Here is a 13,811-nt window from a genome sequence, read left to right as displayed (position 1 = left end):
CATCTTGCACACTTACTCTAGCTGCATTGGGGTGGGAGGTAGCCTAGTGGTTAGCGCGTTGGACCAGTAACCGAAAGGTTGCTAGATCGAATCCCAGAGGTGACAAGGTAAAAATATGTTGTTCTGCCCCTGAACCCACTGTTAGGCCGTCATTGTAAATAAGAATTTGTTCTTAATTGACTTGCCGCGTTAAATAAATAAAAAAAGAAATTGATGTCACTTGCCCGTTTTAACTTTGAAATCGTTTCAGAGGATAACAGTGAACAATACAGTTTGAAATAGTTAAGATGAGGGAGGAATAACAAAGATATGTTTATTTGATTGTCTAATGTTGTCCGTGTACATGTCTTGAAAGAAAATGAAAGACCATATTTATTTGAATTAGATGTTCCCCTGATGAAAGAAGGATTGCTTATGTTTAACTGATTTAAATTCAGCTTTTCATAACAATTACATTTATCTAGTTCGTGCCTTCACTTCAAAGATGGCCTACTTATCCTAGAGAACACAGACGTAAATGTTGTACAGATATTCCACAAACCCCTTCCCTGGATTCTTCTGTGACACAACCATATCAGACCCAGGATTAAAGAACAATCGTGGCCCTTGTCTCTCCATCTCTTCTGGCTGTATCACAGCGAGAAGAACAGAGGCTTAGTGGGATAGCGAGTAATCAGCTAGGCCTTTGACTCTCCCATCAGATCAGAGGGACCTTGATGCTTCCATCCATCCCTCCACGCTTCCACCTTGTTCGTAGCCACGACCGTATCCGGCCATGGTTCAAGTTTTCCTGGGTAACCCGACGAGGAGGAGGCCTCTCTTCTGGTTGACAGCTCCACAGACGGGGCTGCCCCAGATCCCACACATCCCTGTACATCAAAGGGCCCAACGGAAGGCAGGGGGCCATGGAGATGGCAAAGGCCCAGGTTGAGGCACCCTGTCTGCCCCTGTTTCCCGTGGGACATTGGGCCCCAGGAGAGGACCTGTGTGGGGTGTTGCAGAAGGTTAGGCTCCCCTTCACCTCCAGCTGAAGTGGCATCAGTGTTTTGATGTGAGACACTGAGAGCCTTGTGCAGGTTGAGACCCTGGCCCTCTGTCACAAAGAGAAGAGGTGCACCTTCAGTCCTGGGCTTGAAAGAGCAGCTTAATCACCATGGTAACTGCACTGAGGCCAACCAGATCACACAACACTGTCCCATTGTGGGAGAGAGTGAGTCTTGGACTTAGGTGGAGAAAGTGAGCAAAAACAAGAGTGTGAGGTCTGGATGGTTCATGGTTGAGATATCACTGAGTCTGCATGCTGCTGACAAATACATCTACTTATCCAATTACAAGTTGACAGTGCGACTGACTGGGGTTCAAACCTGGCTCTGCTGGGTGGCACGAGAATGTTAGCCCGCTTAGCTAAAGCCTAGGCATTAGTTTGAGGTACTAACGCAAGTTGTCAAGTCTCAGGCAAAGGTTACTCATTTAACCAGTGTTGTTCCGAACCACCTCTGTTGCAAAATCAACAAATCAAGGCTATCGTTACACGAGGATTAACTCAACATTTTGCAATGTTGAGTTACAACAAATAGTGTTCGCTGTGATTTACTGTGTGTACTGAGGTGGGGTTAGTTTTTCACTGTTGGTTGATCACACCTGTGTCTCACATGGATGGTTCTGTCAGTGTTCCTCCTCCGAATGTTTCCCCCAGGCCTTGCATGCTCTATATGGGCCACCCCAGGCCCCAACCACCTGGCTCTCACAACCTTATATTTATAACAGTCGTATAATTCTAGTTCTGCGTAAAAATCCCAAACAGACTAGAATATCTTGCTCGGTAAGCTATATAACCTGTGTTCAAATAGGATGTATTTTCTTTCAAATGTTTGATTATTTCACTGATACTTCATCGAACACAGTGCGATGGAAGCAAAGGAGTAGTGCAAACCTGTACCCTATATGTAAAATGTACTTACACATGACTAAGTCACTTTGGATAAAAGCGCCTGCTAAATGGCATATATTGTTATATTATAAACTGGGTGTTTAGAGCGCTGAATGCGGATTGGCTGACAGCCGTGGTATATCAGACCATATACTACGGATATGACAAAACATTTATTTTTGCTGCTCTAATTACACTGATAACCAGTTTATAATAGCAACAAGGCACCTCGGGGGTTTGTGGTATATGGCCAATATACCACGGCTCAGGGCTGTGCCATGCGTCGTGCCTCAGAACAGCCCTTAGCCGTGGTATATTGGCTATATACCACACCCACCCATTCCTTATTGCTTAATTATAGTATTATTGTACCTGGCAATTCAGATTGAGCGTTTGATTGGGCCTAACTATTTGAAAGAAAACAAACACTAGTGGAATCCACGTCTGCTATACCCAGTTTGTCTGTTTTTCAGAATATGATCAGTGATCCTGAATGTCAAAGGGTGGGGGAGAGGGGGAAGCAACGGCCCATCCTACATCCCCTCTGTACACACACACAGCTAATTACAGGGCCTGATCTCCTCAGCTGTCACTGACACAGTCTCTTCACACGTCAATGCCAGCCGAATGGGGCCCTCATCATCAGCGCTCCCTCCCTGTCCCAGGGCCCTCATAGGAAAATAAAACAGACAAAAATGCCTTGTTCTCACCCCAGTTGCCAGTCTCACAGGGCAAACATGGCATAATGGCGCAGGGAGCTGAGGTTCAGTCGCATGGCGCACACACACCTCCCTCCACCCTACCCTGCTCTTCATCTGCACCCACCCTAGCCTACTCCATGCACATTCACAGGGGCATAACGTAGTCTTTCTGGGGGCCTCTCATCATGCCACGCCTTACAGCGGCCCTCCTTTGTGTTGGCCCAGCGCTCTGAGGAAATGATAAAGTACAAGGAGTGGGTGTGTATTTGTGGCGGGAACTGGTCCATTTTTTTGACGGCCATTTGCCATTTGTGGAAGGAGAGGTAGGGCCTTGGCTAGGAGCCCGGCTGTGGTGTGGTGGTGTTGGCTGCATACAAACCATCGAGGGTGAACACAAGCACATTTGTTTAGGCCTCCTCCCCCCTTACCTCAGGCAGCCTTGGGAGGAACAGTAGACAATTCCTAACCACACTAGCCTGGACTGGATACTCATCCACACGCTGGGGATAGACAAGGCCGGTTGGGGACAGGGAGAAGAAAGGAAGCTTACCTGAAGACTGGACAAAAGAGGCAATATAAAACATTTTTAAAGTATGTTGACTTTTACTGTTGATTTGTTGATTTTGATGTAGTTTCAAAAACAAATGCATGACTTATCACTCCAAATGACAGTGGACTGTCTCGAAAAAAAAAAATCAGGGAGGGCAGAGTAGTATAGCTCGGGAATGTTTTTAGTCCACATTTTGTGCCTTGGTTCACCGTCACCTCTGTTCATCTCCTGAGAAGCAAGAGTTGCTAGAATCAGTGAGCTTAACATTTCAAGATGTGGACCATTTATTTATCTGTAGATTCCTTTTGTAGCTCATGAATGCTGATGGCCATATAAAGGGCCTCTCTTCAAGCTTCTGATGTGAAAAGGGACATTTCTTTATTCCCAGTGGGACTGCAAATAACATGGCTTGGACATTCCAACATGTCATTGTAGCATGGGGCGATGCATGAATCCACTTAGTGTTCCTCTGAGCAAAAACATTTCAGTAGACACAGAATCTGTGTCCCAAATGGAACCCGTTCCCCTGTATTACAGTACTTTGAATATTTATTTATTTTTTAGATCTGTTCTTGTCTATTCATTTTCTGTATTATGTCATGTTTTATGCTTCGTGTGAACCCTAGGAAGAGTAGCTTCTGCTTTCGCAACAGCTAATAGGGATTCAAATAAAAAACCCTGGTCAAAAGCAGTGCACTATGAAGGGAATATAGGGTGCCGTTTGGGATGCACTCAGAGACTGCCTCGACACTGAGCACGTTTCAGCAGACAGACTGCCTCGACACTCCCCAGTCATCTCACTACACTGGGAGCTACACTGTCTCAGATAGAACCGTGCTTCAGTTCCAGCTAACATTTTTGGTTGGATTTGTATTGGATAGTAGAGTTCCCTTCATTATTACATTCTCCTTTTATGATGTTTTGTGGTGTTGTCGAAACAGTTTTACCTTTGCATGTATAGGACACACAATAGCATTGAGTTTGCTTGTTTTAATATTTGTTCTAAGAAGAAACGGAACACATACACTTTTACCATTAACCAGATGCCTGGATAATTAAAAGTCATATTTATCTCAGTGTTGGTATGGAAGCTGTAGGACTGACTGCTTTATGGCCAAGCAGATTTAACTCCCAGATGCAGCTGGGGATTCCGAAGGATAGTGTTCTGGTTAACTATGGGAATTCTCTAACAATATCTTTCACCGAGACTTGGCCAACTCTTAATCTTTATGAATTCCAGACATTGGATTGTGTATGATTGTATCAAGATATAGATTTGCCATTCCATTCCATCACGTAATACGTTATGGCAGAAAGGAGAATGGAAATATCTTTCAAACACGAATCTGTCTGAGAGTGTTTGAGAAGAGCTTTGGTTGTTTCAGTATGGTGCACTATAGTATGCATTTCCTGCAGGCTACAATTATTTGTAGAGAGTCATCAATTCACCCCATGAACCAGCTCCAACCTCTCGCTCATCATCAGTGCAAAGATTTACAGGAAGGAGGAATGTCTGGTGAAAGCTGGTCACACTGAAAACGTTGAAAAATAGATATGTCATCATCATGACAATGATGACATGTAACGATGAGGGTCGGCTAAATTCTACGGGTTTCTGACCATAGAAGTCCAACATTGCTCCTCCCCAGTGTCCCGAACTGGTTATCAAATCAATTAAAATGGTATTTGCCACACACTTTTTTTTTGAAACAACAGGTGTAGACTAACGGTCGGCCCTTCCAAACAATGCAGAGAGAAAAATATAGAAAAATAATAACAAGGAATAAATACACAATGAGTAACGATAATTGGCTATATACACCGGAGAGCAGTACTAAGTCCATGTCCAGGGGTACGAGGTAACTGAAGTAAATATGTACATATAGGTCGGGATAAAGGGACTAGGCAATAGGATAGATAAGGCTCAATGCAGATATTCCGGGTAGCTATTTGGTTAACTATTTAGTAGTCTTGGAGGTAGAAGCGGTTCAGGGTCCTGTTGGTTCCAGATTTGGTGCATCTGTACCGCTTGCCGTGCGGTAGCTGAGAGAACAGTTTATGACTTTAGATACTGTATGTGAGGTATTGCTCTCTTGCTGGAAAGTTCAGGGTGAAAATCACTTAGATAGGCCAGATATACATCCGTGTTCTATCCTATTTAAAAACCTTGTTAGAAAGCAATTACAGCCAAAGTACTGCTAAGTACACTTTCAAAACAATGGGCGATAGCTCAACATTCAGTTGCTAATAACTATCAATCCATAAATAAGTCAAACTGCAATGGCACACTTAACGTTGAGTATTTGCCTCATCTTCTTTTGAAGGTCCCCCTCTACTAGAACCTGCATTCCACGTTTAATAGGTTTAGAATGTTCTGGATTTGAAACTGCTGACATGACTCTCTACAATAGTCTCTGTAGTCTTTGCAATAGGCTTTTTATGGCTCACAGGCCTCTACCTATCTTAGCCAATATGACTCAAAGCAGACCAGATATGAAAGATCTTTTGAGAAATATTTTGTTTGTAACATTGTTCACCACATAATACTAGTGTATAATTATGTTGTGAAGAGATATTATTATTTGTCAATGTTTTGTAGTTCCAAAATATTTTAATAATAATTTGAATGGTAATTGATGATCTACCTAGCAACTACTTTTCTCTGTTCTGATTGGTTAGATGTTGAGAACAGGAAGTACTTGAAGTGACATTTCTGTTAATGGAGTCCGTTCATGAGTAAAAGAGAAATCAAAAGAGTAAAGAGTAATCTGTCTCCATCCAGTGTTGTCAACATAGAGAGTCATCAATCCACCTTATGAAGAACCCTCAAACTGCATTAGTACAGCCAAAGAGGGGTAATGGTAAGTCTGGCAGTGGCAACCTATTGTCAAGTAGTACAGGCATAACAAAAATAGAGTGACTTTGAGATAATATTTTATTACCCTTTTTTCGTGGTATCCAGTTGGTAGTTACAGTCTTGTGTCGTCGCTGCAACTCCCGAACGGACTTGGGAGAGGCGAAGGTCAAGAGCCATGCATCGTCCGAAACACAACCCATTCAGGCACTGGCTGTGACAGAGCCTGGACCCAAACCCAGAATCTCTAGTGGCACAGCTAGCACTGCGATGCAGATCCTTAGACCACTGCGCCACTACGGAGGCCCAACTTTTATATAATTTAAAGAAAAAACAGGCTATTTGTCATAAAATGTATCCTGTCATTGGCTCCTTCCCTTCATCCACACTGAATGGAAAAAAATGACAAGGAATCATGGGAGCTCTATTCATGGTATTTCTATGTGCAATGTTACACAACGTTTGCTTGCCGAACATGGCCCAGGTAAAAATTATAGGGTGGAATCTCGTCCTTAGGCTGGTTTTCACCTGGGCCAAAACGTTCCGTTCAGTTTTGCAACTGTTTGGAGTAATGATTACACCCCTGGTCAGTTCTTTCAGATCACTGCATATAAAGGAGAAGAGGAAAGGAATGATCTTTAGAGCTTTTTTTCGTCTTCAGTAGAGGGAGGAATTCTTACATCCCTCTACTCATTCGCCCTCAAAGGGTCTGACCCTTAACCCCCAACAGTTTAAGGTCTTCCCTCCAATGTATGGGTTCTAGCCATGGGTCAAGCCATATATTTTGTGCATGATTACCTTGTCAGTAGCCTCTCAGGTCGTGCAGCCAGCCACAGTGAAGTGTTAGATGTCACGAGGAGAGAGATACTCTTTCCAGGTTGAAACTGAGAAATGTCAATACGTTTGATTGCACAAAAATGCTATATTTTTTTATGAGACAGTCTACCACATGTATCCAATGAATTAGATTAGATTGAGTAGAATAGATTGAATTTGCATGTTCAAATGTCAGTTCGAAGATAATGGATTGCGTCTTCACAAGTGGTTTGTGTACTAGCATTTGAGCCAATTGATTACTACTCGTGTTATCCTGATTAGATTTATCTAAGAAGGCTTATCATAGGCTACCAATGTTTTTGACATTATGTAGCATTTGAGGTTTTCCAAATTAAATTCTCAAGGAGTAGACTACACCTCTTCTCACCAGCTGTAGTCTACACTCTTATCTGACCAGCTACACTTATGTAGTTGCCTTATGATATAAGACCCATTGTAAAGGGGCAATCTGGGATACAAACAACAACAAAGCGGTCACCACGCCAATTTTGGGGGTAAACAACCCAGCCTCGCTTTGACAGACAATGTCACGGGTCTCCTAGACATCTCTTGCCGAACAGCACAGCAATGCAATGAGCTACGAGAGGAGGAATGCGAAAACAGTGTGGAACCTTTTGGAAAAGTATTGCATTTGTGGCCATAAGGAATGCAACAGAGGCATTTAGAGAGGCTGAATCGGTGCATTTGTGAATGCCGACTGCGATGACAAACCGTGGGTGACGTGACCGGTCTGATGGTTTCTGTCAGTGTGCCCCTTGTCTACTTTATTCTGGGTCTGTGGTGAGGAATGCTTAAAGTGTTAAGAAGCAGAGTTTCTGTAGGGAGCCCCAATGAAAAGCAGACCGGGGTCCTTATTTGGAAATACTTTAGTCTTAAGAGTAGGAGTGCTGATCTAGGATCCTCTCCTTGTCAAAATTGAAACAAATAAATGCTGACCAAAAAGGCTAAACTGATCCTAGATCAGCACTCCTACTCTGAGACAATGAATATGACTCAAGGGCTTCTATCTAAAGAGTAGGAGTGCTAATCTAGGATCTGTTTTGTCTTTTGGATCATATTGATTACTGTTATATGGACAGGGCGGATCCTGATCCTAGATCAACACTCCTACTTTTAGACACTTGAGACATACAGCCTTTGGACCCATGTTCAGAAATAGTCTAAGAGTAGCAGTGCTGTCCATAAAATCAAGCTCTTCATGATCTAAAAGGTTTAAACTGACCCTAGATCAGCACTTCTAAACTGATCCTAGATCAGCACAACTAAGACTTCTCTTGAGTTTGTGAATAATGGCCCAGACCAGTAGTTTCCAATCAGCATGGTAGTAGAAAAATCTGGTTGGCAGTAAAGCTGTGAGTCATGTGTCTCCCTTTAAATGAGAGAGAGAAAAATAAACACTTTAAACCTTCTGAGAGACTGGGGTCTATGCCAGGCCCAGACGCTTAAGGAATGCAGCTGGGCCTGGCTTGGTTTGCCACAGTTGAAGCCTGAGAGAGAGAGACATAGTAACGCTGGCTGGTCAGACAGACTCAAGTCAGCTAACCAACAGAGCTTTTGAGATGGAAGTATAGCACTTGCAAACATAGCTAATGTGTGTGTGTGTGTGTGTTGGTTATTCTATCCTTGTGGGGATCTAAAATCCTCAAAAGTCCCCACAAAGACAGTGAAACAAGGAAAATTCCCCCATGAGGACAAACGCTATTTTAATCTTAGGCGTTAGAATTAGGGTTAGAGGTTAGTAGTTAGGTTGAAGGTTTGGGTTAGCGTTATGGGTTAAGGGTATGGTTAGGGAAAATAGGATTTTGAATGGAAATCAATTGTAGGTCCCCATGAGGTTAGAAGAACATAACAATTGTGTGTGTGTGTGTGTGTGTGTGTGTGTGTGTGTGTGTGTATATAGGAGTTGGGTAAATGTGGTTGTTTGTGACATGGGCGAGTCTGTGTAAATTGGTGGGCATTTCTTTGTAAAAGCGCCATTAGCAGTAACGGGAAGTTCATAGGAGCACATAAAAATTGGTGTCAAATGAAAGCTATGAATCTATATAATTATTTTATTAAGGCATATATAAACTAGGCATAAGCAAAGGCTTTCTAGTCAAACAGATGGAAAAGGGGTTTTAGAAAACATCTAGCTGTAACGGCTCTCGTTGGTAGAAGGAAGAGTGGACCAAAGCGCAGCGTGGAACATGTTCATGATACTTTATTCAAAAACACTCGCAAACAAACGCAAAAACGAAAGCGCACAGTTCTGTCAGGTACAGACACTAAACAGAAAACAAGATCCCACAAAACCCAAACGTAAAATGACAACTTATATATGATCCCCAATTAGAGACAACGATAGACAGCTGCCTCTGATTGGGAACCACACTCGGCTAAAACAAAGAAATAGAAAACATAGACTTTCCCACCCAAGGCACACCCAGACCTGACTAAACATAGAGAATAATAAGGATCTCTAAGGTCAGGGTGTGAGACTAGCAGAAAAAGTCTTAAAAGGTATTAGACATGCATCAAAACACAATATTGTTGAAGTTAACACCCCTGCCAACTAATATCTACACTTCGTTTTACAGAAATGATTTGCCTTCTGTAAGTTAAAGAAATATTGCCTAGTGTCTTTCTAGTCATTCTGTTACCAAAAGCCCACACCAAAAGCCTACAGTGCCTTTCAGAAAGTATTCAGATCCCTTGACTTTTTCCACATTTTGTTAGTTTACAGCCTTATTCTACAATTGATGTACAAAATGTTTCCCCTCAACAATCTACACACAGTACCCCAAAATGACAAAGCAAAAACTTTGCAAATGTATTAAAAATAAATAATAATTCACATTTACAAAAGTATTCAGACCCTTTACTCAGTACTTTTGGCAGCGATTACAGCCTCGAGTCTTCTTGGGTATGACATTACAAGCTTGGCACACCTGTATTTGGGGAGTTTTTCCCATTCTTCTCTGCAGATCCTCTCAAACTCATTCAGGTTGGATGGGGAGCGTTGCGGCACAGCTATTTTCAGGTCTAGCCTCTTTCTATTCTGGTTAGGGACAGTTTGCGCTGTTCTGTGAAGGGATTAGTACACAGCGTTGTGCGAGATCTTCAGTTTCTTGGCAATTTCTCGCATGGAATAGCCTTCATTTCTCAGAACAAGAATAGACTTTTGAGTTTCAGAAGAAAGGTCTTTGCCTCTGGCCATTTTGAGCCTGTAATCGAACCAACAAATGCTGATGCTCCAGATACTCAACTGGTCAAAAGAAGGCCAGTTTTATTGCTTCTTTAATCAGAACATTTTTCAGCTGTGCTATTATAAAATGCAAAAGGGTTTTCTAATGATCAATTAGCCTTTTAAAATTATAAACTTGGATTAGCTAACAAAACGTGCCATTGGAACACAGGAGTGATGATTGCTGATAATGGCCAGAAGTTGCTTCTGTCTGGCCACTCTACCATAAAGGCCTGATTGGTGCAGTGCTGCAGCGATGTTGTCCTTCTGGAAGGTTCTCCCATCTCCACAGAGGAACTCTGGAGCTCTGTCAGAGTGACCGTCGGGTTTAGGTCACCTCCCTGAGCAAGGCCCTTCTCCCATGATTATTCAGTTTGACCTTCAATTCTGCAGTATAACTACCGTTGGTGGAAGAAGGTGAGGACCAAGATGCAGCGTGGTAAGTGTTCATCATTATTTTAATAAACTGAACACTAAATACAACAAGGAACAAAAGAAACAACCGAAACAGCTCCGTCAGGTGCAAAACACACTAAACAGAAAATAACTACCCACAAATCATAGTGGGAAAACAGGCTACCTAAGTATGGTTCTCAATCAGGGACAGCTGTCTGTCGTTGTCTCTGATTGAGAACCATACCCGGCCAAAAACAAAGAAATACAAAAACATAGAAAAAAGGACATAGAACGCCCACCCTAGTCACACCCTGGCCTAACCAAAATAGAGAATAAAAAGCCTCTCTATGGCCAGGGCGTGACATGCAGACATTTTTTGGAACCATTCCCCAGATCTGTGTCTTGACACAATCCTGTCTCGGAGCTCTACGAACAATTCCTTTGACGTCATGGCTTGGTTTTTGCTCTGACATGCACTGTCAACAGTGGGAGCTTATATAGACAGGTGTGTGCCTTTCCAAATCATGTGCAATCAATTGAATTTATCACAGGTGGACTCCAATCAAGTTGTAGAAACATCTCAAGGATGATCAACGGAAACAAGATGCACCTGAGCTCAATGTCTAGTCTCATAGCAAAGGGTCTGAATACTTATGTAGATTTTTTTTTTTAAATACATTTGCAAAAATTCCAAAAACCTGTTTTGGCTTTGTTATTATGGGCTATTGTGTGTAGATTACTGAGGACATTTTTGAATAAGGCTGTAACGTAACCAAATGCGGAAAAAGTCAAGGGGTCTGAATACTTTCCGAAGGCACTGTATCTTAAAGACATTTTCCAATTTTTCTCCCTCATGAGAACGGCGGATCATGAAAGCTCACAGAATTAACAAGTAAAGGTAGAACTAACAATTAGTTATTTGGTTTATGATCGTAACGGGGAATATTTAAGATGAATAAAGTTAATATTCCGTTCGGAGTAATTAACACAATGAACACAACACATATGTATATGTTTTCCCTGTCTGTCATACACATGCTTTTAAAGTGTTGTATTTGTGACACTCATTTGTGTCACGGGATGATGATCACCTGACTTGATGCTGTATTTGACGTATTATCTGATATCCGTTGATGCTGATTGGCGGCACACTTATAATTTATCTGTGGCATGGCGTGATTCTGTTGCTGCTGATGTTGTCTTCCTCACAGCCTCGCTGGCTGGTGTTTACAGAACATTTTGGTACTGTCTGATTAACATGTACCGTGAGGTCCGAATGTATTTTGCACAGGAACACCGTTTTTGTTGATTTGGCTCAGTACTCCAGCACTTTGGCTCTCGTGTTTGTTTGCGTGTGTGTGTGTGTGTGTGTGTGTGTGTAGCAGATACATGTTCTCTGCTTGTGTGCTGGAGGTGTCTCCCTGTTGCAAACTTGTAATTTAACCTGAACTGATTTATGGTTGACTATACCTGCGACCGCTCTACTCTTGTGTTCACCTGAAAATCCCCTTTACAATGATTTATTAAGTGATTTAAATTGCTTAATTCCGTTGCCAAATCGGTAACAAGATGACAAAAAAAATCCGTAACAGAATGACTGAAACTGAATTGTCTTCAATGGGAATTCATAGTAGTCACGAACCACTGTTGGGTCACCTGCTACGGTCTTCTCTTCCACTGGCATACTGTTAAGTTCAGCTCATAACTGTTTTCTTTCGCTTTCTGTCGCGTGGTGGTCAAAGTAGAGTAAAGTAGAGTAGAGGTCAGTACAACACAGTACTGTACCGTACTGTAATGTAGAGTTTAGTACTGTACAGTAGAGTTTAGTACTGTACAGTAGAGCACACTAGAGTAGAGTACATTATAATTTACTGTATTGTTTTTCTTGTATCACTGTACTATACTGAACTATGCTCTACTGTACTATACTATTATCTACTCAACTGTGCTGTACTGTGATGTCCAAACTTGTGAAACATAAACATCTGTGATTGGTACAGATTCATTTTGGTCTTGTTTGGGGGCGGAGCTCATTAGAATAATAGCCAGTGTGTAGAATAACACCCAACCATGCAAAGGATTACATCACTGGTTCTACCTTTGTGTCTATTCAGGATACATCACCATGAAGAGAATGGCATTCATAATCATACATTTCTGTACAGTACAGATCAGGGACCCGTGATGTCAGTCTGTTACCGGGTGTTAATCCAAAAACTGTCTCACACAAAAAAAGTACTGTGACCAAACTTTACAAACAATATTCTGTGGAAATTGGCATACTCTTAGTCTCAGCATCATCCTGTTAGCGTGTAATTACCGTCTGTCGGAAGGGTTGTGAAGTTGTTTGTTATGTTATGTGCCATTAGCATGTGCATGCGAGTTAGCGTCTGTTACTGTATGTGTGTGTAGGCCAACCTACATGCGTGCATGTGCTTGCCTGTCTGCGTGCAAGTGTGTCTGCGCGCCACAGGAGGTTGGTGGCACCTTAACTGGGGAGAACGGGCTCTTGGTATTGGCTGGAGCAGAATGGCATCCAACACATCAAACACATGGTTTCCATGTGTCTGATGCCATTCCATTCGCTCCGTTCCAGCCATTATTAGGAGCCGTCCTCCCCTCAGCAGCCTCCACTGGTGCGCTCGTGTGGTCTCGCCTGCGTGTGTGCGCGCGTGCGTGCGTGCGTGCGAGTGTGTGTGGCAAGCCTGGGTGTGAATCCTGCAGCGACAGATCCCTTGGCTCCTGACAGTTAGTTAATAAACACTGATCTGTCAACAGCTGCACATGATGTAATGTGGAACTTCTTCTCACCCACACCACCCCCTCCTCCGTCCCTCGTTACAAGTAGCAGGGTGTTTGCAGAGCACCAGTCTGGCAAGCCAGAGTGAGTGTGTGTTCGCTCAGTGCCTCCGCTGCTATTTCTACTCCTCACTGGGAATTTACCAAAGGAGCATGTTTCCAGCCACCTTCAAAGGGAATTCCATGTTACAATGTCTGACGTAGACTCATCAGAGGCTGCTGCCAACCTGTTGAGTGAAGCAGAGGATTTGCCAGGCAAGACGTAAGTTATAGATGCATGCTCGTTGTCTGACACGGACACACAAGGCCATGGGTAACTGCTCAAACTTGCTTTCTAAGAGTTGTCTCAGGGCAATATGGTGAGACTCTTTAAGAATATGTGAGACTCAGTAAGAATATGGACGTTAAAACTCAAGGCTGTTTCTCAGACTGTCGTGTGTGTGTGTGTGTGTGTGTGTGTGTGAGAGAGAGAGAAAGAGGGGCTGTGAGAGAGAGAGAGGCTGTGAGAGAGAGAGAAAGAG

The 13,811-nt window shown here is 42.7% G+C and overlaps 1 protein-coding gene across 4 annotated transcripts in view; it reads left to right on the top strand.

The window, feature by feature from the left end:
• The first annotated feature begins 13,338 nt into the window (after positions 1-13,338).
• The window catches only part of LOC110495841 (nck-associated protein 5-like), a 159,898-nt gene continuing 159,425 nt past the window's right edge, over positions 13,339-13,811 (top strand). For 2 of the 4 annotated variants that reach the window (XM_036952282.1, XM_036952280.1), the window contains exon 1: positions 13,341-13,552. In XM_036952282.1, the coding sequence (XP_036808177.1) occupies positions 13,482-13,552 (71 nt within the window). In that variant the 5' untranslated portion in view covers positions 13,341-13,481. Of the gene's footprint in view, positions 13,553-13,811 lie in introns of all 4 variants that reach the window. The other 2 variants (XM_036952284.1, XM_036952279.1) reach the window with 2 other exon arrangements.

The sequence above is a fragment of the Oncorhynchus mykiss genome, chromosome 18 (genome assembly GCF_013265735.2).
Source record: "Oncorhynchus mykiss isolate Arlee chromosome 18, USDA_OmykA_1.1, whole genome shotgun sequence".
Classification (NCBI taxonomy): Eukaryota; Metazoa; Chordata; class Actinopteri; order Salmoniformes; family Salmonidae; genus Oncorhynchus; species Oncorhynchus mykiss.
The sequence above is the reverse complement of the archived record's forward strand: the minus strand, read 5'-3'. Positions and strand labels throughout refer to the sequence as shown.